The sequence below is a fragment of the Fundulus heteroclitus genome, chromosome 10 (assembly GCF_011125445.2).
Source record: "Fundulus heteroclitus isolate FHET01 chromosome 10, MU-UCD_Fhet_4.1, whole genome shotgun sequence".
Lineage (NCBI taxonomy): Eukaryota > Metazoa > Chordata > Actinopteri > Cyprinodontiformes > Fundulidae > Fundulus > Fundulus heteroclitus.
In genome coordinates this window covers 24350516-24373066 of record NC_046370.1, presented here as the reverse complement: position 1 = coordinate 24373066, position 22551 = coordinate 24350516, and the positions used below count along the sequence as shown (strand labels likewise).

At 42.7% G+C, this 22551-nt stretch overlaps 1 protein-coding gene across 1 annotated transcript in view; it reads left to right on the top strand.

Moving 5' to 3' along the window:
• The window catches only part of ryr2a (ryanodine receptor 2a (cardiac)), a 597233-nt gene that overhangs the window by 455944 nt on the left and 118738 nt on the right, over positions 1 to 22551 (top strand). Inside the window, exons 86-88 of the mRNA XM_036142377.1 lie at positions 5969 to 6048; positions 7843 to 7919; positions 20084 to 20157. Coding sequence (XP_035998270.1) covers positions 5969 to 6048; positions 7843 to 7919; positions 20084 to 20157 — 231 coding nt within the window. The remainder of the gene's footprint in view (positions 1 to 5968; positions 6049 to 7842; positions 7920 to 20083; positions 20158 to 22551) is intronic.

Sequence of the window (22551 nt, the reverse complement as noted above, 5' to 3'; positions counted from 1 at the left end):
AAATCTCCTTATTTCTAGCATGTTCTATTCTGTGAACCATACACCACCGGCTTTATCCTTAAACAAAGTACAACAAGTACATAAACAAATGATAAGCCCAGTACAGCCTGAAACAGCCAAGATGAAGATAGCCAGAAAAATGACAGAGAAAGAGACTTAATCTCGACAACAGGTGGACTCACTGGTAACCCCAACAGAGAACCTCCCAGTCCCCAGCACAAACTGCACCCATCTCCCCTCTCACCCCACCTAGCCTAGATGTCCCTTTCCTGCATTTCACCAACAACATGAAAGAATCAGAATCAAGTTAAATCGCCAAGTAGGTTTGCACTTACAAAGAATTTGACTTGGTGTTGATGGTGCAGACAAAAAATAAAAATACAATAAAATAAAAAGGATATATATACAGAAGCTATAAACACTCAGTAAACTATGCGTTAATGTAACGCAGAAGCTTGTAAGTCCTGAACGGGGGAGAGAGACATTGTCCATTTTCACGGGCGACTCTTGGCCTTGTTATAAGGCTGGTAGCAGATGGGAAAAAAACTGTTCTTGTGGCGTTAGGTTTTGGTCCTGATGGACCGCAGCCTCCTGCCAGAGAAAAGTGATTGAAATAGTCTGTGACTGTGGTCAGCCACAATCTTCCCTGCACGCCTCAGAGTCCTGGAGGCAATCCAGGCAGTCCTGGAGATTGCAGCCAATCACCTTCTCTGCAGTCTGGTCTTGTCCTTAGCAGTGGCAGCAGCGTACTAGATGGTGATGGAGGAGGTGAGGATGGACTCAATGATGGAGGAGTAGAACTGCACCATCATTGTCCTTGGCAGGTTGAATTTCTTCAGCTGGCGCAGGAAGTACATCCTCTGCTGGGCTTTCTTGGTGAGGGAGTGGATGTTCAGCTCCCACTTTAGGTCCTGGGAGATGATAGTTTCCAGGAAGCGGAAAGACTCCACAGTGTCGATGGTGGAGTCACAGAGGGTGATGGGGGTAGCTGGGGCTGAGTTCTTCCTGAAGTCCTCAACCATCTCCACTGTTTTTGCAGCGTTGAGCTCCAGGTTGTTCTCCCCGCACCAGGTCACCAGATGGTCAGCCTCCCACCTGTAGGCGGACTCATCACCATCAGAGATTAGTCCGATGAGAGTGGTGTCGTCCGCGAACTTCAGGAGCTTGACAGACTGATGACTGGAGGTGCAGCTGTTGGTGTACAGGGAGAAGAGCAGAGGAGAAAGAACACAGCCCTGGGGGGAACCAGTGCTGATGAGCTGTGAGTCAGAGTCATGTTTTCTCAGCTTCACGTGCTGCTTCCTGTCAGACAGGTAGTCTGTGATCCACCTGCAGGTGGAGTCGGGCACATTCAGCTGGGAGAGCTTCTCCTGAAGCAGAGCTGGGATGATTGTATTGAAGGCAGAACTGAGGGGATCAGTGATTTCTTTAAGTTGTGAAAGCACAACATGGATCTGGTAAGCTGGTCTCTCAATACTATTGATACATTTTTTTCGACGGGTAGGCAACGGAAGGGGGACCCGTCCGGTCCTGATTTGACTTATTTTGTGAGATACACCCTAAATTCCTGGAGGAAAACGGTGTGTCTTTCGACCTTGTCATTCCTGGACGTTTGAAATTTTCACATTGGATTAAGGATACTGGGATCTCTACTTATTGGTTTTTGTGGATTTTTGAAGTATCGGCAAATACAGCGGATGTCAGAGCCATTTGGCCTTGATCAGGCTGCCGGCTGCATGACGCGCTCACTCTGGCTGTGAACGGACAAACCTGGCAGGTGAATGGAGCGAAGCTGAAAAGCTGCCTGTGTTGGAACGCAGACTGACTTTGGTGGTTGAACTCAAGGGGAGATGGGATAAAATCTGGAAGTGAAGCGCGAAAAAGCCCAAAAATTTGGATAATTGGATTTATGTGGAGCCAGCAAAAGACTTAAAAGCTGACAGGAAAGGCAGTGCAGCTTGTCTCATAACAAATAACATATTTGGATTCCCTCCTTATCTCAACTCCTGGATTGTTATGACGGAGAGTGCCCAGAAAAGCCCCCGGCTACCCCCCTCCCCCGCTGACACCTGAGGATGCTTCTCTGAACTGTGGGCCGGCTGATAACATCAAGGACAATGGCCTCTGGAGAGTGTTCACTGAGAAAAACACTTTCGCCCATACACACACGCATAACTGATACTCATAAAACTGATGAATTACACACACGCGACAGATCTCAAATGTTTACCTTCTGCATACATGTTGTCTTGTGTTTATTTGTGCTTTTGTGCTATGAGGGTTTTTTTTGTGTCGGTTGTTTGTCTCTTTATAGGTGAGAGCATAAATAGGCAAACATCTGTCTCTTTTTTTTCTCCCTCCCCTCTTTCCCCCATGTTGTTGCTCTTTCTTCGAGAATTTCAAGGCAGCGCCTGTAAACTCCGTTTAGGCGGGGTCTGGGCAGTTTGGAGGAATGCGGCCTTGACAGCTGCGCTTTTTAGCAGCGGCTGGCTGGCTGCGTTCCTTGCCAATGCAAGGCCTCAGTCAATCGTTCCCCCCAAATGTTTGTTTAAGTGTATGTGATGGACGGTTGTACTGGAACTGACTTTTCGATTGCAATGCAAATTGTAATTGACAAATAAAATTTGATTGATTGATTGATTGATTGATTGACCAGGCGCTCAAAGGACTTCATAACCACAGAGGTCAGAGCAACGGCTCTAAAGTCAGTAAGTCCTGTAGTCCTTGGTTTCTTGGGAACAGGGATTATGGTGGAGGATTTGAAGCAGGCTGGCACATGACATGTCGCCAGTGAGGTGTTAAAAATGTGTGTGAACACTGGAGACAGCTGATCAGCACAGTGCTTCAGGGTGGAAGGAGAGACAGAGTCTGGCCCAGCAGCTTTCCGGGGGTTCTGTCTTCTGAAGAGTTTGTTAACATCTCTGTCGTGTATGGAAAGAGTTGTCACTGAGGAGGTTGTGAAGGTGGACTGGTGTGAGAAAAACCATCTGTGCTTAAACACCAGTAAGACCAAGGAGATGGTGATCGACCTCAGGAGAAGACCCCCACCTCACTCACCTGTGAACATCCAGGGGCAGGACATAGAAACTGTGGAGAGTTTCAAATACCTGGGTGTTCACGTCAACAATAAATTGGACTGGACTCATAACACTGAAGCTCTGTATAAGAAGGGCCAGAGGAGGCTGAGGTCCTTTGGAGTGAGCAGGCCCCTGCTTAAGTCCTTTTATGACTCTGTTGTGGCCTTAGCCCTCCTCTACGCTGTCGTCTGCTGGGCTCCTGGCAGCGCAGAGCGGGACAGAAAGCGGCTAAATAAGCTGGTGAGGAAGGTTCAGGTTGTTTGCTAACTGTCGATCGTTCATGGAGTGGGGGGCTTTAGGCTTGTAAATTGTTATCTGCCTAAGCCCTTTCCAGACAGAAGCAGTGTCGTTGGCTGAAAACTGTTTTTTCAGCTTCTCAGAGTACAGTCGCTTAGCGTCTTTCACCGCCCTACTAAACTTGTATTTTGCATCTCTGAATCTGCATTTATCCCCACTTCTGAAGGCATCTTCTTTGTCCAACCTTAGCCTTCTGAGCTTGGCTGTGAACCAGGGTTTATCATTGTTGTAACTCACCCTGGTCCGTGATGGAACACAGCAGTCCTCACAAGAGCTGATATATGATGTCACAGTCTCTGTGAGCTCATCCAGGTTGTTGGAAGCAGCTCTGAAAACATCCCAGTCAGTAGAATCCAAACACGCCTGAAGATCCTCCACAGCCTCACTTGTCCACTTCTTTGATGTCCTCACTACAGGTTTGCAGAGTTTTAGTTTCTGCCTGTAAGCAGGAATCAGGTGAACCATGGCGTGGTGAGACTGGCCCAGTGCAGCACGGGGGACGGCGTGATAAGCGTCTCTGACTGTGGTGTAGTAGTGATCCAGAATGCTCTCAGAGTTTGTTTAAGATAGGGATACAACCAACACTCCCCAACCTCCTATTCTATCTCCTTCACATTTCAAGGATGATGAAAATATCTACGCTCAGGCCCTTAAAATCCCTTCACTGGGCCCCAGTGGTAACTTTATCAGGAATGTTACTTTCCAGGAAAAGCTTGTGCCCCTGATGGGAGAGAGCTGTAAAATCTCTGTGCAGAAATAATAAAGCTTAAACGATAACCAACAGTAATAAAGAATCATACTTAGAAGCCATATATTTTCAGATAAAACTAGCCATGGAGATGATAACAAGTAAATCATACAAACTGGCTTTATTAAATACTAGATCTCTGTCAGGAAAACAATTTTAATCAATTACTTCATTACTGACCATAATCTTGATGTTATGTTTTTAACAGAAATATGGTTCAATGAATTCAATATGGCACTTAATCTCATATAGTCAATGCCTCCAAACTACAATGTTCTTTGTGAGAACAGAGGAAAAGGTGAAGGAGTGGCCACTTTGTTTAATGATTCACAAAGTGTAAAAAGGTGCTTCTAGACAAATTTGACTCTTGTGAATGTTTGGCTCTCCAGGTAAATACCCGGGTGCAAAGTATGTTCTTAAAGGTTTACGGGCCTACTCTGTTCAAATCAAATTTTTAATGATTTAAACAAACTATCTGTGATGTGTTGATTACAACTGTTTAATTATTTTGGCCGGAAGACGTTGACCAACCTGAAGACAGAGGTGCAAGTATGACACGCTTAGAAATGTTGGTTTGACTCAATGTGTTAAATAGCCAACACACAAAAAGGGACATTTCTAAGGTCACTGTAACTGATGTTGCCCTATCTGACCACTTTTTAGTTATCTCTGAAAGCAATATTTCCAATGTCTCAGGCCTTGTCTACACAAAGATGAACATGGTAAATTTTCATAAACGATTAAGAAAAAAATTGCTCACTCTAGAGGACTCAGCAGAGCTGAAAAGACTGTAGTAGGTATGCCGGGCCCATTATATGCACTGTAACACTGCTAAGGAAACATGCAAAAAAAACAAAAAAACATGGGGCATGCACAGAGCAGACAACTTATATGAAGTTAATACAGCAGTGTGGTGAGGGATCTGACAAAGGGAACACACTGCACATAGCAGGGTCTTTAGAAAGGAAGAGTCAGAGGACGCTACTAACACCAATAACAAAACCTGCAACACTGGATTTCAGCATCTTTGTTATTGGTGAGAGTGAGGCCCATGTGGGTTACCAACGGAGGTGAAGCTATGACCTAATTCTTAAAAAAAAGATGTGACCCTTATGTACACATGGAAAAATTAAACAAGCTTTTGAAATGTATCCACTTTGGGACCATGTTTCAAACATTATCATTTATGGTGTCCCAGAACTTTCTAAAGACTCTCCCAAAACGTTAAATGACAAAATACCTTTGCGGATACATCTTATCTCATCTCTGTAGAGACCGGGTCTCAGTTAGACAAAGGTCCCAAATAAGTAGATGTATCATGTTATTTTGATGCATTTTAACAATGCATACCAGCTCGGAAAAACTGCTTTGAGCTAATGACTGAATTTCTCTTAGAAAACGGGTTTACATCCTCGTCAAATTCCGAAACACAGTGGTTTCTAAGTGAATGGTGTGTTTAATGTAATGGGACATTACACAACTTGTCCACAGATGTCAAAAAACACTGTGTGCGTGTGCGATTGTGAGTGTGACAGGTTATCCATGTATTCGTTTTATTTTTTAATTATATTTTCTACCTAGTAGACAGTGTTTGATACATAGTACACGTACAAGCAATGTTCAATCATTACATTTTTCTGCCATACTGGATGATTCATAATTCAGATTTGATGTTTAATGTTTTACATGATGACAACAATTTTTTCAAACAATAGCCCCATATGTACGTAGGTTCTATATCTCAGTTATTAATATCCTTGATTTAATCATTTACTAAAAGTTAAGTAACTGCTCATTGAAACTAGGTGTACCCAAGCTAATGGACATATTTTTGTATGGGATCTAGGTGTTATGGGCCCTATGGTTGCATCCACTCTGAAGCTGGGCATAGCCATTCTTAATGGAGGAAACTCAACTGTACAGCAGGTAACTGTTAATGTGTAACTCTTTAAGTGAGCACAAAAGTATTGTTAGAATAAATTAATTGTTCTGACTGTTACTGGTTAAATATGCCTGGGCACATAGATATATGACATGTTTTTTTTGTTATAAAATGTATAGATAGTCGGGAAGATACATAATTACACTGCTCAATAATTTGTGTTGCACCGATACCGATACCAGTATCGGGCGAGGCCCCGATCCAGCACTAAAATGGTGGTATCGGCATTGGCGAGTACCAACAAATAGGGCACTGATACCATTTTGATGTTTGTATGTCACTTGAACGTAGCCTTCTCTCTCCGGACTCTCACTAGTGTTAACTGTCGCTATTGGCCTGCTCAATTATTAATGTAATTTTACTTTCTTACTGTTGCACTAGTATTATACATGTTATATAAGTTCATGAAAGTTGCACTATTTTGGCATTTGAGAGCCAAAACTCAGGGTTTAAAAGAGATTATGCAATTATTAATGTAATTTTACTGTCTTACTGTTGCAACTATTATACATGTTATAATTTCACGAATGTTGCACTATTTTGGCCTTTCAGAGGCAAAAGTTTATTCAACTATTGTCACCCAACTTTTTATTGCCTAACTGGCAATAAAAAGTTCTACTGGATTCAATTTGTATTAGTCTTTTTCCTGCTTCACAAAGGTAGGCAGCAGCTTGACAAAGCCATGATAGCAATTATTTTACATCCAAGTAGTATGCAGTTCCTCATATATACACACACACATCAATTTCAAACAGATGGTATCGGTATCAGCCAATACTGCACAGCCAGGTATTGGGTATCGGTTTCGGGGCCAAAAAAATGGCATCTGCGCAACACTATCAATAATCCAACAGCCTTGAAATGTTTTTATGCATTGCTTCTTTGTGACTCGCTCAAGGAATATTGTTATGATAAAGTGATATTATTTCCACAGTTCTACTGGGTTGCAGAGACTGGAACGCCATCTTTTTTTAGTATTGGCTCATTACAGCATGCTGTCAAAAAAGTGGTTCTTTCCTTTAGATGTCGAATTAGCACCAGTTTTTTGGAAGGCCAGAGCTTGCAGTTGAACACAAATAACTGATTCTAAGTAAGCTCTAGCACTAGTTAGGAGACATACTATTAGCCTCTTTTGCTAACAGTAGTCTATAGTTACTGTGTACAACAATTGGTAAATCCTACTGATCTGACTTGAAATTAGAATTTGGTTATGAGTAGTTTGAAGTGATTCTGAGATCCAAGTTTGGACTCTAAATGTCAGTTGTTTGGTAATTTTTTTTCAGTAGGTTCACAAAGATGTCATTTTTGCATTATGGGCATTTTATATCTAAATTATAGTTACTCTGTGCCATATTCAACTTACAAATGGTTGAATTTTAATTTTAAAAAGGTCTTTTGTGTATCAGAAACCTTATACCACCAGTCAGTGTGAGTTGATGGTTAGACTCCTTTTTTTTCCTGGGTTCATGAAATCCTTCGACCTGTCCATTGGCAGGTGGCTGAGTAACTACCAGACAATGGGGATTCCTTGTCTGCAATAAGCAAAAATAGAAGGGACAAAAATTCAAAATGCTGCTTTACTTGTGTGCTGTTATATCTACCTGTTGGGAGGCTGCATCTAAAATATATATCCAAATCATTGACATATCAGCAGAGAGTTTTTTATATTTATTCTTTGTTGAAGCCCTGTTAGAGAGGTTCTGTTCCACTTTTCCACAATGTTCATCCTCTTTTAAATGCAAGATAGCATGAGGTCTTATATAGCTTTTCTTCAACAGAAAATGTTGGATTATCTAAAGGACAAGAAGGATGTGGGCTTCTTTCAAAGTCTGGCTGGGCTGATGCAGTCTTGCAGGTAAGTGTTCAGCCACTTTTTCATTAAAGACCAACTGGTTTATGGCAAAGCTGTTGTGGTGAATTGACCTGGATGGTTTGGAAAACACAACTTTTAAATGTGGAATGGATTGCATATCAAAATGGTTTTATGAACCTGGGTTTTAATATTTCCAGATATTTTTGTTTACATCGGAAATAGATAATTGTTGAAGTGGTCAACAGTTCCGTTCCAGTTTATTTCCCTACACCACTTTATATGCGTTTAGATTGCTACTTTATAGTACCAGTTCAAACCTAATAAAAATGGATGTCCTATTGCTGTCAGATACAATTCCACTTTCAAAATAAAGCCCACAGTCTCCATTCACACAAGTAAGCTCTGTCAGTTCTGTTTTTTCCCTGACAGATCTATTCACAAAATCACTTTGAACTTTATGAGTTAATCTTTTGTAAACAAAAACAAAACGCTACCATGAACACAATGAAGCCTTAGAGGACTGAATAATTTTACTAAGTCAGGGAGAAGTCCAAAAATTAATTTTTACCCCATCTTTTGACAATACCACTGTGGTCCAGTTCCATTTAAAAGTAGCACATATGTAAGGTTACAGTTCCTTTCTCAGTCTAAACAGTAGGAGAACATGATTTTGGTTTCTGATCAGTCTCATTCGTCTGTACTTTTGTGTCCTTGCAGACTTTTATTCCATGTTTTCCTCTTTCTCACTTCCTTTGGTCTCCATGCACTAACATAAAAATATCAGTGAACTCTGCTGTTCCCTTTCACTGTAGCTGGCCCTACTCTCTGGTCCACACCATGTGGACCAGAGAATGATTGACCATGTCCAAAAACTGTTTCAATATCAAAGATTTCTTATGCATTCAGGTACACTTTTTAAACTGTCCTTTCTCTAAGATCAAATTTTTTTGTTGTGCAAACTGTATGCATATGCTCTGAAAGCAAAATTCTTTATTAATCCCAGAATTATTTTGTTGCTTTAATGTTTCCAGAATACAATGATTCCTCCATTGCTAATTCTATGAAAGCTGCATGGCCTCATCCTGTCAACAAACCTGTCAGTCTTAACACCTACTCTTTTTGGCTTTTAGTCAATCAGACAGATTAGCACTCAAATGTCAGCAGGAAATGCAACACGAAACACTTAGGGTCATTTATGGGTTCCTGAGTGATTGCTCAAGTGTGAGCCACCAGAACTGACAAAGACTCGTGGATAGGTGTTGAAACGATTTTCAGGAAAAAGAGACCTTTATAGAACATCCAGATCTTTTTTTTGTTTCAGTTCCAGTACAGCTCACCACAGAAATATAAAAAGACATAACTCAGATAGAAATGGCTTCAAACTGATTTTCCCACACCTAAATCTTTGATTAAAATGGTTAAATTTGCCCTCCTTTTGTACTTAAAACTATGTTTCCAGCCTTATTGTGCAATTCTAACTCTGGTATTTATTCTTTACTTTTATTTTTGGCTTCTCTGATAAACTCATTCCCTGTTGCTTTAGAACCTCAGATTAGATTATTTTATTTTTTCATTACTAAATACCGAGTAATTCTGTATGAACTCAATCAGTTTAACAATGTTTCCTGGCTCCTGCCACACAAATCTGCAACCTTTGCTGCAGGTTGAGCATTTTTACATGTCCTATCTGGCACTGTAGCCCACAGATATTTGCTTGAGTATCAAGAGGGGAATCCCAACAGATTTACTTTGATTAGAGTAAAAAAGCTTTTGCTGTAATGCTCCATCATGATTAATTAATTAGAATGTTGAAAAGTTGATTTGTTTCAGTAACTCAATTCACTAAGGGAAACATGTTGTTGTTATCCCCCTTCAACTATTAAGAACACTACATTTGTCAGGGTTCAGTTTTGCCTGCCTCACCCTGGGCAGTTTCTGGCACCTTCCTCCTTCCATACACCCAGTTTCCACTCCACACCTGATCACTGCACCTACCGTAACTAATCAAAGGGAACTGATTCCACCTGCCTCTCTGCCTACATAACGACTCCTCTGCCAGGCCTTCATTGCTGGAACGTCTTCATTCCTCCCCCTGAATGCTGTCTGACAAACCTCTCATGCCAAGCCTCCGCTCACCTGATGCTCCAGCCTTTGCCTCATGTCTGTCACCCCCTTCCTCGTGCCTGCCTTAGCTCCTTTGGTCCGCCAGCTCCAGTTCCACCGAGTCTGCCAGCTCCTGCCATCATCTCCACCGCTCCATTCTGTAACTATTCACCGGTCTCCTTCTCCACTATTCATCTCCAACTGCTCAGGTTGAAGCTCTGTGTGTGGCTGAATTTGGGTTCCACAAATCAGTTTCCTGACACTACGTTCCAGCCAAGAAGAACCCGTCACCCACACAAAGCCCTCGTGCAGGAGCCGGCCAGATGGATCCAGCTCCGCTCTCCGTGAGCAGACCAGTGGAGACTGGTCTCAATGATGATGTGGAGTGTTTCAAGAAGCAACTTAGGGAGTCCCTGGACGTTATCGCCGCACTGAACCCACCATGGAGGCGGGTGGGTGCAGTGGCCCAGATCAAGGACCTGTTGAAGGGCAAGGCGGAGCTCCTCTCTGTTGTGCAGTCATACACTGTTTAAAGTTACTTAATGTTTATTAAATAACTGTCTGTTAAGTATTGTCTGGTGATAATCAGCTCTTAAGCTGATATCAAGACAATGGTTGAAAGGGATGAATTAGAGCACTAGCAATCTTTTAACAGCAAACCCTGCACACACAGTGACAACTTCTTTTCAAGTCCAAGAATTTAATAACAGAAATAAAACTAGAAAATTTCTGAAGATATTTAAGAAGGCGCCTGCCTCCTGGTGCGTACCGTCAAAAATACTAACAGGAAGTAATACTGCGAATTTCAGGTTCCTATGGTCTTCACAGCCCCCGCAGTGGCCGTGGAAAGGTGCCATGTTAGGTAAATGGAGCATGTCCCTAAGAACCTCTGGCTATCAGCGATGTCATGGAGACTCCCTCACTGTTGCAGCCCTTTGTTTGACATTCTTTATCCAACATGGCCCAGATTTGTTGTGCAGTTTTCTCTCTAAAAGAAGTAGAAACTCTGGCAAGCAGAAGTTTTCTAGAGCTACTTCCGGTTAGCAACATGCTAACCATTAGCCGCTAAGATGGTTATGTCTGAGCATCCTGCCAGGTTCTGTTGGCGTCAGAGGCCCAATAGCGTACCACGCACGTGACGTCACCATCTAATGAGCAACGCCCCTTACCGCTAAGGTAGGACAAACAGGTTGAGAGCGCACGTAGCAACTAGCCATTACACGTGCAACAGATACAACGATATGACCGACTTTTCAGCTGTTAAACTTTCGCAAGAGGATGTCCCAGGCGCCCAGTTTACTGGTAGAACTGTTGAAGAACATACCAACGTTCAGCTTAAACAATGGCTTGAGTGTCGAGGGCTTAGAAAGACTGGAAAATGGACCGAGTTGATAGTGGGTTTTAGTGATGATAGTGATGTTTTTTTCCTGCTCGGCGTTCATGGCGTCATCGGCCGTTTTTTCTGTTTGTAATCACCATCCAGGAATCGGTATATTTTGCCAATCGGCAGTTACAAAATAACTGTTTACATACCTGATGGGAGCAGGCCGGCGGGACCGCGCGCTTTGGTGGCAGAGGCAGGCGAGCGACGCCAGAGGCGCCTTCGGTGGGTGAAAGGGACCCAGACCAGGGGGTCGAGCCCGGCTCGGGCGAGGCCCACGGGAGGCACCAGGCGTCGGGGGAACGGAGGGGAGAGATGAAAGACGATACGCTCCGGCGGCCGCGCGGCACGGCACGGCAGGCCGCCCGGCCCGCACCCCCAGCGAGCGGAGGCATACGGAAACGGACGGCCAGCGCGTCGCGCGGACCGGAACGCTCGCCCTCCCCAACCCCTCTGCGAGCCGACGTCCGGACCCGCGGGTCAGGATGTTTTTTCGAGTTGAATTGTTGTGAAGGCCGACCTCACAAGTGTACCCAGCGCACACATTTCCCCTTGGCAGTCTTGAATTTCGGGAAATTAATAAAGAAAACATCCTTCATATGCGGCCTATCCGCGTACCTCGAGTCGCTGTTGCACGTTCCATAACAACAATGTTTAAAAACGATGGTTAAGAGACATCTTAGACTTGGAAAAAGCAGTCGTTTTACCGAGTAAAACCAAGGGTAACGTACAGCTCTTTTAAAGCGAAAGAACGTAGAACAACGCAAGTTTGTCCTACCGCGTACCACGTGATATGACGTCACATTCTAAAAATAGCTCGCTCGCGGAACGCCATAGGAAAAACAGGTGAAATCAAAAAAGGGACAGAAAAGTGACACATGCCTGATAATCACTGTAAAATTTTAAAATGTTAAGAGGAAGTGACTGTGCGAATTTCAGATTCCTATATTCATCACAGCCACTGCAGGGGGCGTTGAAATTTGCCATTCAATGTCAATGAAGCCTGTCCCTGTCCTGTAGCAACCTCAGGCCAGCAGAGGACGTTGTCATGGAAACTCACTCACACCTCTGCTCCAGGTCTACAGCAGCGCACACACCTTGCGTCAGAGTCTGCCTAATTGAAATAGAATGGAATACTTTGAACCACACTCGATATCTTGTGAACCGTACATGGTAGAGACGTAATTTTTTAGCGTTTATTTTGTAACGGATAGGAGAAGAAGACAAACTATTGGTTTTTGCTGGAAATATGTTAATATAGGTGCAAAAATTATGATATAAAGGGGATTTTTATGGAAATTCAAAAATCCTCTAAAAAGGGTCCCGAACAAATTGCTCTAGCTGAAAAAGTATAAGAGATATCAAAATAATTCTTTCACCCTGAGTATCAGCAGGCTTTTGAGGACTATGGTGCTCATTTTTATGTTTGTACAAAAATCGGTGTAGGCACAGCGATGATGTAAAAAAGTGGATCATGTGGAAGTATGCAGATCCAAAGCGTTTTCAGGATTTTCCACATTCTCTACTCCTGAACAAATTGTTTCTGCGGCAAAACTGTAACAGTTATCCACAAAATTCCTTTTTTGTAAGTGCCAGAAGGGCCGGGACATTCATGTGTGAAAGTATCATGCCTGTACATCAAACGGTTTAGGAGTAGCGACGATGCAAAAACATGTGATGTTTTGGATTTTCAGCTGTCATTTTTCAAAACCGCTCCGTTTTCAGTTCTGATTAGTTCAAAGACATATCTACAAACTAAAAGTTAAATGGTGTTTGTAGGTCAAAGCATGATGATACAGTGCAGCGTTATTTCTACCTGACTCCATTCATTTTTTGAGGGTGGTTTTGTGCTAATTATGTTGCCATGGTAACTTGAAACCCCAATAAAAGTAATAGCACACTATTCCGACCGAGCCGCACGTTTTGATACCTATATTGTGGGGGTGCATGCTACGGTTTGGGCCGCATTAACCGTCAAACAATTAAGAATAATAAGATAGAGACGCGTTTAGAGGTGCATAGTAATAGGTGCCTACATGCAAATGCAGGGGGAGGCAATCTTTTGCGAAGCAAAGGACTGCCCCCCCCCCTGAATTTGCTATGGCAGGCACCTAATGAACATCCAGAGAACATCACTATGTAACGCTGTTTATCTGAATTAAAGGCATACTATGCAACATTTTTCAGTTAATTAATGTGTTCCATACCGTTTTGGATGATTAAATGAGTGATTTCAGGTCAAACTAAGGTTTTCTCGGCCCCCCTGGTGGTCTGTAGGGGAAATACCGTACTTGCAATTGCAGGAGCCCTCGGCTCGCACCCACAGGCTCAGAAGTCTGGTGTGCATCGCGAGAGTCGGTCTTGCTTTACGGCGAGAACTGCTACACGCCCCCAGTGAAAGGCATGCTTGTTGCTAGCGCAGTGGCGATATTTGTGCAGTTATCATGGCGGAACCAGCGAGAAAACAGCGAAAGCCCATGTTGGAGCAGGCAAGAAAGAGGAAAAGGGCTCTGGACAGAGAGAAGAGTCGTACACGGGTGAATATCGGGCAAGCTTTTTCCGAATGGTGAGAGCTAAAAGAAAAAGAAGGCTGCAAGGCTGACGCGGACCTCGCGTTTCTGCTGATGCGATTGTAAGTAACATTGGAATGGTTTCTCTCTCTCTCTCTGTGCAAGGTTTCCCGCAGCGCTCACGCTACCGCCCCGGCAACATTCCAAAATAAAAAATAAAAACCTAACTTGATATGTTTGCATGTTTATTTGACGGTAACAGGCTTTTTTTGTTGTTGCCTTTGTTGTCGCGCGTGCATATAGTGAATGGCATGGAAAAAACAGGCGCTTGTCTTCTTCTTCTCCCCACCCTACTAGGCTAGTGAAAGTTAATAACTAAACTACTAAGCAAAATTAAAATAAAAAGAAGCTAAGCTAAGGAACTATTTACATGCAAAAGGCAAAACAAAAGTGGTTGGTCATAATCAGAATAATTTGGTGAATCCTTGTTCACTGCACATTTGATTAAAAACATGGAATAGAGGTAAAAACATTTGGCATGTGTTTCAATCCATTCACAATGCAAAGCCCAAGTTAAACAAAACATTATTTGATGAAATAATATTCTGAAGACTGGTTTGCCCAGTAAAATCATTTAAACCCTTATGACCGAGTTTGTTAATCGTGGTTAAATTAGCTTAACTAATTCAGAACAACATTTGACATGTGTTTCAACCCATTTACAAGGCAAAGCACAAGTTAACCACATTATTTTGAGAAAATAACATTCTGAAGACTGGTTTGCCCAGTAAAATAATTTAAACCCTTATGACAGAGTTTGTTAATGCGATTCTCCCTCCGGGCGTCTTGGGTCACTGTAGCAAATTGGTGGCTAAAAGGTTACACCATAAAGTTATCGAAATTGCCTTTACACCAACATTAATATTCAATATTAATGTGGAGATAAGGCTCACAGCACCATCGAAGGATGGCGGAGCCGAACGATTAAGCTTTGTGCTTTAAAACAAACTCCTTTTTAAAGCCTCGCTAATGCTATTAGCGAGGCTAATAGCATTAAGGCTAGCGTGAACTACCTCTGATAGCCCTTTGTTCTAAAGCAACTACGTGTACAACGGTTTACAAGACATTTCCCAATAAACCTTTTAACTTCACTCTCAGCTCCCTATGCCCAAACCTGTCTTTCTACTGTGTGAGTTTTGTCCAGTTTGGCCATTCCAAGGAAGGAGCGTTGAAAGCAGGAACGTTGTTGGTTTGTCCAACAGTGGGCAAGGAGGCCTGGTCTCTGCTACGTTCTCTGACTTGGGTGCAGCCCGATTTAATAGTCTGATCGCTCAGCTTGTCTGGTGAGGGGAGGCATCTACCGTCTCGCATCTGCTTTCCTGCAACAGCTGACAACAATGAACAAAGCTGTTTCGGCAATCTGTACTTTGTGGCTGGTTTGCGCAGCAGTCAGATTGAAACTTGGCTCTGTCCCAGTGTGTTGTTTATTCGGATTCAGTCAGGTCCTCCATTGAAGCAGGCAGACGACTTTAGTAGACCCTGGATCAAGCATGGCTGATCAAGGCACTTTCCTTCAGCTGCTGGCTTGTGTATACCGGTCAGGCACGTGCGGGGCCCATGGTCTGAAATGGTTTCCTGGTCTGCTCCAGGACGAGGTGGCCTGAGCAGCTTGTCAGGAGAAAGTCTGAAGAAATCTGAAGCTGCAGGAGAGAGAGCTGCAGGAGAGGGTCTGAAGAGGGGGGTGGTCAGGAGCATCCTGCTGAGAGAGGAGGGGCCGTCGTGCCTGTGAAGTTCTCATGTTTGCAGCAGGAGTGGAATTCCTTAGTCATCCTCCTCCATACTACTGTTCAGAATTCAATCTGAGATCAATTATGTATCATGGCGTTATTATGGCATAACATATCCCACCTCTACGGAGCGGGACTGTGCGAGGAGCTCGAGTGGAACCACTGTGCTACTGTTGGTCAGATCTTCCGCAGGCCACCTCCACCCAGACCTCCACTCATCAGCCTATCCGCTGCTCCCGCCGCTGCTCCCGCCGCTGCTCCCACCGCTGCTCCCGCTGCTGCTCCCATCGTCAGCAGCAGCTTCCCCTACGCTGCTCCGGTTCCTCCCAGCGCAGACGGCGTGCTCGCATCCTGACGCCACTGCAGTGTCTACGCCAACTGGGGCCGACGTCACTTCTGCCTCCCTGGTGAGTCGGTCTGACGTCGTCATGGCTGCTCCGACGAGCAAGGCAAGACACGCTCCAGTTCCCCGCCGTCTCAGTAATCACCTCCTCAACAACCAGCTGGCTCCTTGGGTGCGATCTTCAACAGTTGGGCGGAGGACCATGCCTTTGCCGCCGCCAGCCGCATCAGAGGCCAGTGAAGGTTCTGCTTCACCACCGCCGGCTGTTGAAGGCCCTGCCCTGCTGCCGCCCGACAGGGGGACCTGCCTCCAGCTTACGCTTCCCAGTCCAGTGAGGCAGTCCAGGGGGACCCGCCTCCAGCCTCTCCTATGGAGAGAGGTGGGGTAAATGTTAAAAGAAAGAGAAATAAAAAAGAACGGAGTAAAGAAAGAATACAAGATAACTCTGCTTCTGCAGAAAGAGAAAAAACAAACAAACACATACCTGTCCAAACATCAATGGATGTATGTGTGAGCATGCTTGTGTTTATAAGGTTTCTCCGTACAACCGTCCAATGGGGGGCACAGGGAGCCAAAGGCCTGCCCCCCAGGACCTGTAACAGACACAGAGGAGTTCAGTCATAACCATCCCCATAGCACGGGACCGCCAGGAGGAGCAGAGCACAATCCCACACTCCCACCCTCATAAATACCTACAAGAAAAGACGGCATGCACACGACCCACTCCCCATACACACTCTATACTCCCATGTCAAAGTCCCAATACCCTAGTGGGGGAGCCAGTCCCGAGACCCAGCAGAGTTATTATAGCTTTTCCACATCACAATAATAGTGTAGTGGTCTCTGCTACTTACTGGTTCATTGGTTGTTGACTGACCAACAAGAGTGTTTTAATAAGCCTTAAATATTACACTCCAAAGATTGGAATGAGTAAAAGTTCAACAATTTTTGTCACACTCCTAAAAGTGAGTCATTTAGAATTATTACACTAAGTGCAATATTTCAAGCTTCTATTACTTGTAATTTTGGAGAATGTGGCTAAAAGTTAATCCAAAATTATTTAAAAAAAATAGTCAATGTTGCATAAAATTATTTTTAAAAAGATATTTTAATCAACAAATTCCATGCTATGATCTGCACAACTGTTTGGAAGACTGCTGACCTGCATGTTGTGATTAATACCCTCCACATGAAGCGTTAACAGAGAAAGGTTATTGGTGAATAAGCTGGCTTGTCAGAGTGCTGTATTTAAGTATATTAATGGAAAATTAAGTGGAAGGAAAATGTGCGATAGAGAAGGTGCACAAACAACTGTGAAAACCTCAGCCTTGAAAGGATTATCAGGCAAAATTCCTTCAATAATTTGTGGGTGCTTCACAAGGAGTTCACTGAGCCTGGAGTCAGCGCATCAAGAGCACAGTTTGAGGCTACAAAAGTTGCATTCCTTGTGTCAAGCCTCTCCTGAACCAAAAACAACATCAGAAGCATCTAACCTGGGGAAAGGAGAAGCAGGACTGGACTGTTGCCCAGTGGTCCAAAGTTCTCTTTTCAGATTAAAGTAAATTTGGCATTTTATTTGGAAACTTCAAGCTACTTGAATTCTGTTCTTCTCTACTCTTCTTCCAGACTCTGGACCCATTAAAGGGGAAGTATGGTCAAGAAGGAAAAATCAGGGGACCATTAGCTATAACTAAAACTAATACGTTTGTGGTTATTTAATGAACTTATCTTTAATCAATAAGAAAATAAAAACATAAATTGTTGTCTGGATCACTGTGTATGGGGGCGGCCATTACTGCCCATATTTGGGCAGTAAGGGGCCGTCTGACATCACATCCTGCGACGTGGAAAAGCGGAGCGGCGACAGCATTTCTCCGCTCTTTCCAAGCAAGGTCAATAGGAGCCGTTCTACACAGCTGCGATCATCAACAATTTTTACGGATTTCCAGAGGACTTCACCATTGACATTCGCAAGAGCTATTGTTACAGCAACAATGCCCAGGTGCATGGCCATTGGATGTTCCAACACAACTGGTAAAAGTAGAAAAAAAACATTGCTTATTTCAACTTTCTGATTCATGAGCCACCGGGCTCGTCGCTGGATTGCCAACTTGAAGAGAGCGGATTTGCCATCTAACTTCTGGCCAGAGAGAAAACACGTCATATGCAGCAACCATTTCGAAGAAGAATGTTTTGAGAGCAAGGATTTTCGGTAAATTACTTTTTAATTTAGAATTTTTAATTTAGAATTTGCAGGGATGGTTACCGACCAGAGGGGCGGAGGGATACCACATGTGATGTGGTATCCCTCCGCCCCAGCATGTGCTGGAACACTTTTATATTTTAATATTTATACAATAATGACCACCTGCTCTATTTACTAGGGGGCAAATATAACTTAAGTCACTTCAGCGCGATCTCTCCTCAGCTGCAGCGCCGGTGAAGTCGTGCTGCGGCGGAGCGCGCGCGCGCACACATACACACACACGCGCGTATATATATATATATATCTTGGGGGGCCCGACTGAGTTTGCAGTGGAAATAGGTACGATTGGATTCCGTCAAAAGTACGGTTCCTGTCAAGAAACTCTTTTAAAAATTCCATATTGCTATCAGATGATGATGACTCCACGGAACTCCCATCACTCCCATCCCAGGGCCGGATTATCCATGTGGACCAGTGCCCAGGGGCACCATGGGGGGGGGGGGGGGGCACCACATGACACATGCTTTAAAAATATATTTTTCATAAATTGTTATATTATTTACTTGAAATTGTTGAAAGACCATGCATTATTCGTTTTGTGAACACTGATGTCACAATAATATTAAATGATAAATAAATCAAGATTTTTTTGATTTCAACATTTTAAAATTAGATATTTGAATATTGCTCACTGCTCATATGCCTACATGTAGTTGTGTAAGTAAATAGTAAATTACATTACAGAAATCCCCTTGATTATTTCTGATGTTTTTGACCAGAGGACAGCACAGGTAAGGGGGGGGGGGGGCTTTGAGGTATAGTGCCCAGGGGCACCACATTGTCTTAATACGGGCCTGACTATCACTAAGTACTTCATCACTCTCTGCTTCGTACAGAGCACCAGTCGTCATCTTGGAAAATAGTGCGTCGTTGCTCAACAGCGGGTCCGCTGAGTGACGTCACAAAATGGGAGGTGACAGTACTATTCTTGACCAAGATGGGTTCCTCCACATAAACATGGTTAAATGAAAATTATTCTTAATTAAAAAAACGTATAATTTATTGCACAGTATGTAGTAGTTTTATATTTAAAGTACTTTCAGCAGTTAGAATTCTGATTTTGACCGGACTTCTCCTTTAAGTTCAGTTACCTGAAGTTTTCACAGTGATGATTTGGGGTGTCATGTCTTCTGTGGGTTCTGATTCACAGCATTTTCTGAATTCCACAGTCAACGCAGCCAACTAACAGAAAATGTGTGAACCCTTCAAGCTTCCTTCTGCTGACATTGCTTTATGGAGATGCTGATTTAATTTTTCAGCTGGACTTGGTACTGGCCTACACTGCCAAAGGCACCAAAAGCTCAATTAAAGACCATGGTGTTCCTGTGCATGATTGACCAGCAAACTGGCCTGAGCTAAACCCTGCATAAACATTTTTAGGATTGTCAAAAGGAAGATGAGAGACACCAGAACCAAAATGCAGATGATCTGAAGGCAACTATCAAATTAACCTGGGTTTCCATTCTACCTCAGCAGAACCACAGGCCAATCGCCTCCATGTCATGCCGCATTGATGCAGTAATACGTAAAAGAAGCCCCAACCAAGTATGGAGTTCATAGAAAAGAATATTATTTTTTAGGATCAGGGCTTTTGTCTGTCTCTACAGAGAGCTGATTTGGTGAACTAGTTCATTACCATATTTTATCATAAAACAGGTATTATGATGCTATTTTTACTGCCTTGTGTGTTGCATGATCACTGGCAGCTCAAAAGGAAAAGCAGAAGCTGCTGTAGTTCAAAAGCACTTTTTGATGGGAATAAAGATTTATCACTAGGGAATCACACTCATTCACAGGCCTTTTTCCTTTGTTCTAGTGTTCTGGATCTGAATGCATTTGAGAGGCAGAACAAAGCTGAGGGACTGGGGATGGTGACAGAGGAGGGATCAGGTAAGCAGTGCTGTATTTAAACAATAATGACTGTTTAGTGGTTAAAAAATAACAAGTCCTCTTTACAGACTTTTTTCTTTTTTATAGCAACTAATAGCCCGTCTGGGAATTGAATAAATCAATGTTTTCTGTTGTGAAACTTACTCTCCTTTCTAGGTACACTAAAATGTTTGAATATCTCTTTCAACATAATAATCCATTTAACCTTTTCCATAAAACACACTGGCACAGTCGTACTGGTTTCCAGTTCTCATCACCTTTAAATAGTGGTACCACTGAAGATATTTTTTGTTATCCGTTTTGTATGTTATTTATAAAGACTAAATTTTGTTTGCCTTGTCAAACTATGCATATAATTTATACAGACAAATTTATCACATCATTATTATAAATTTGCTGTTGGGTTTGGATGAATGATTAAAGCTGCATTTGGGAATTCTGAGAAAACCAGGACTTGGGAAGAAATATGGTCTCATTAGAAGCATACTTTCTAATACTTATTATACTTCTAAACACTGAATTATTATCCTGTGAAATGTGATTTTTTTTTTCTTTAAATTTGCCAGCAAAAATTTCACCTGAAAACAATCAGGTGCAAAAATTTCACTCCCAAAGATTTCATTATTAGAAATTCAGAATCAAAAATCCATTTGCAAAAAATTTGCAAGCAAAAATTTACCTGCAAGTATGTTGGCCTTCTGGTGACTAAAGCCAAAGCAATCAGCACTAGATAGAGTTTAGCGGCTTTTAGCAAATCAAGTTGTGCTCATTTGATCATGTGACAGACCAGTGAGCTGGGCAAAGGTGAGTTTATTAACAGTTAGCTGGTTAGTGGCTAACTGTTAAAAGACTGGTGCCCCAAACGCACTGATGTGTCACAGGATCATATGAGCATAATTGAACTGACTAAAAGCCACTTGACTCGATCTAGTGCTAAATGCTTTGGCTTGAGCTACCTTCTGGGTGCTCACTATAAATCTGCAGCTGAATTTTTGCTGGCAAATTTAAGTAAAAATAAACACATGCATAATTTCACATGATAAAATCTCAGTGTTATAAAATAAATGTCTAAAATAAAGTTTTTTTATGAGACTAGATTTCTTCCATAATGGTCCCTACCCCTTGCTCTCTGCTGCATTGCAGCAGTCCCTCCACAGCGGAGCCTGCCATGAACGCAGGCTAGTAAGCAGAGCTACCAATGACGGCGGATAAACGGCAATCACCACTGATACTGTAACTGCTGCTATCTTAGTTGTCGCTATCTGAGCATGTACCCCTTGAGAAATTGGGAGCTGCAGCATACTGGCAATATTGAACTTAAACAGTACACAGTGTGCAGGTAAAGAGGTTTGAGCAGCACGTACACCAGCGTGATCAATATTGCTAAGACATTCCTGCTGGCTGTGACTGGTTGTTTCTCTCTGGGAGCATTGTATTTCACCAAAAAGTAGTAAGACCTCTAGGAGGTGCCAGAGGAGCTTGATTGTTTTCACAGACTCGTATTTTACTGTCAGGCCAGAGTTACAGTTTCAGCAAATAGGGAAAAAAATTAATGTTTACAAAAGTTACCTACTGCAGCTTTAACGTATTATTATCTGTTCGCATTTATCATGTAGAAATTTCTGGTCTCCAAATAATCCAATGAATAGTATTGGATACTGTTTATATGTAGTTTATAATCAGTTTACTTTTGATGGCCCACATCATGGATATGATTGTGTTAAGAATTTGATAATATTGTTTTATGAGACGACAACAGTTCTCCTAATATGAAGACATAATCTATTTTTGTGCTTTGTGAGTTTTGGTCCTGTTATAAACGAACAGCAGTTATAGTTTTTACTCGCACTTATGTTTGACAATGAAGTTCTTAAAAAGTAAATTTAAGCTAATAACATGTTCTGTTATTTGTCATATTATGTCATTGAGCTAATCAGATAAAATATTTTATGTATTAACTTTCATAATTTTAATAAGATCAGTAGGAAAGACATTCAAAACTGTTTCTCTTTTGCTTTTCAAGAATCAATTTGTATTCCTTCCATACCATTATATTTTATGCATTCAGCAGTAAGTTTCCTTTCTTTTCTTACAATCTCGGGCTTTTTTCCTTCATAGAATGTAACTTCTAGTTGTCATGGTTTTGACCCACATACAAATCACACTCGGGAGGCAAAAAGCAGATTAAGTCATTTATTTTAACACACAGTTGTACAGCGTGAAAGTGTGGATCAATCACGACGAAGCAGTGCCAGACAGAGACGCTCGATCGGGACTCGCTCGATCTGGGGACAAGAGGAAAAGGGGTTAAACAGTGCACAGAGAACCGGAGGTTCAAGTGTGAGGGGAGAGCTTACCGCAGTGCACGGGATCCTAGCCGAGGGGAGTGGAGCA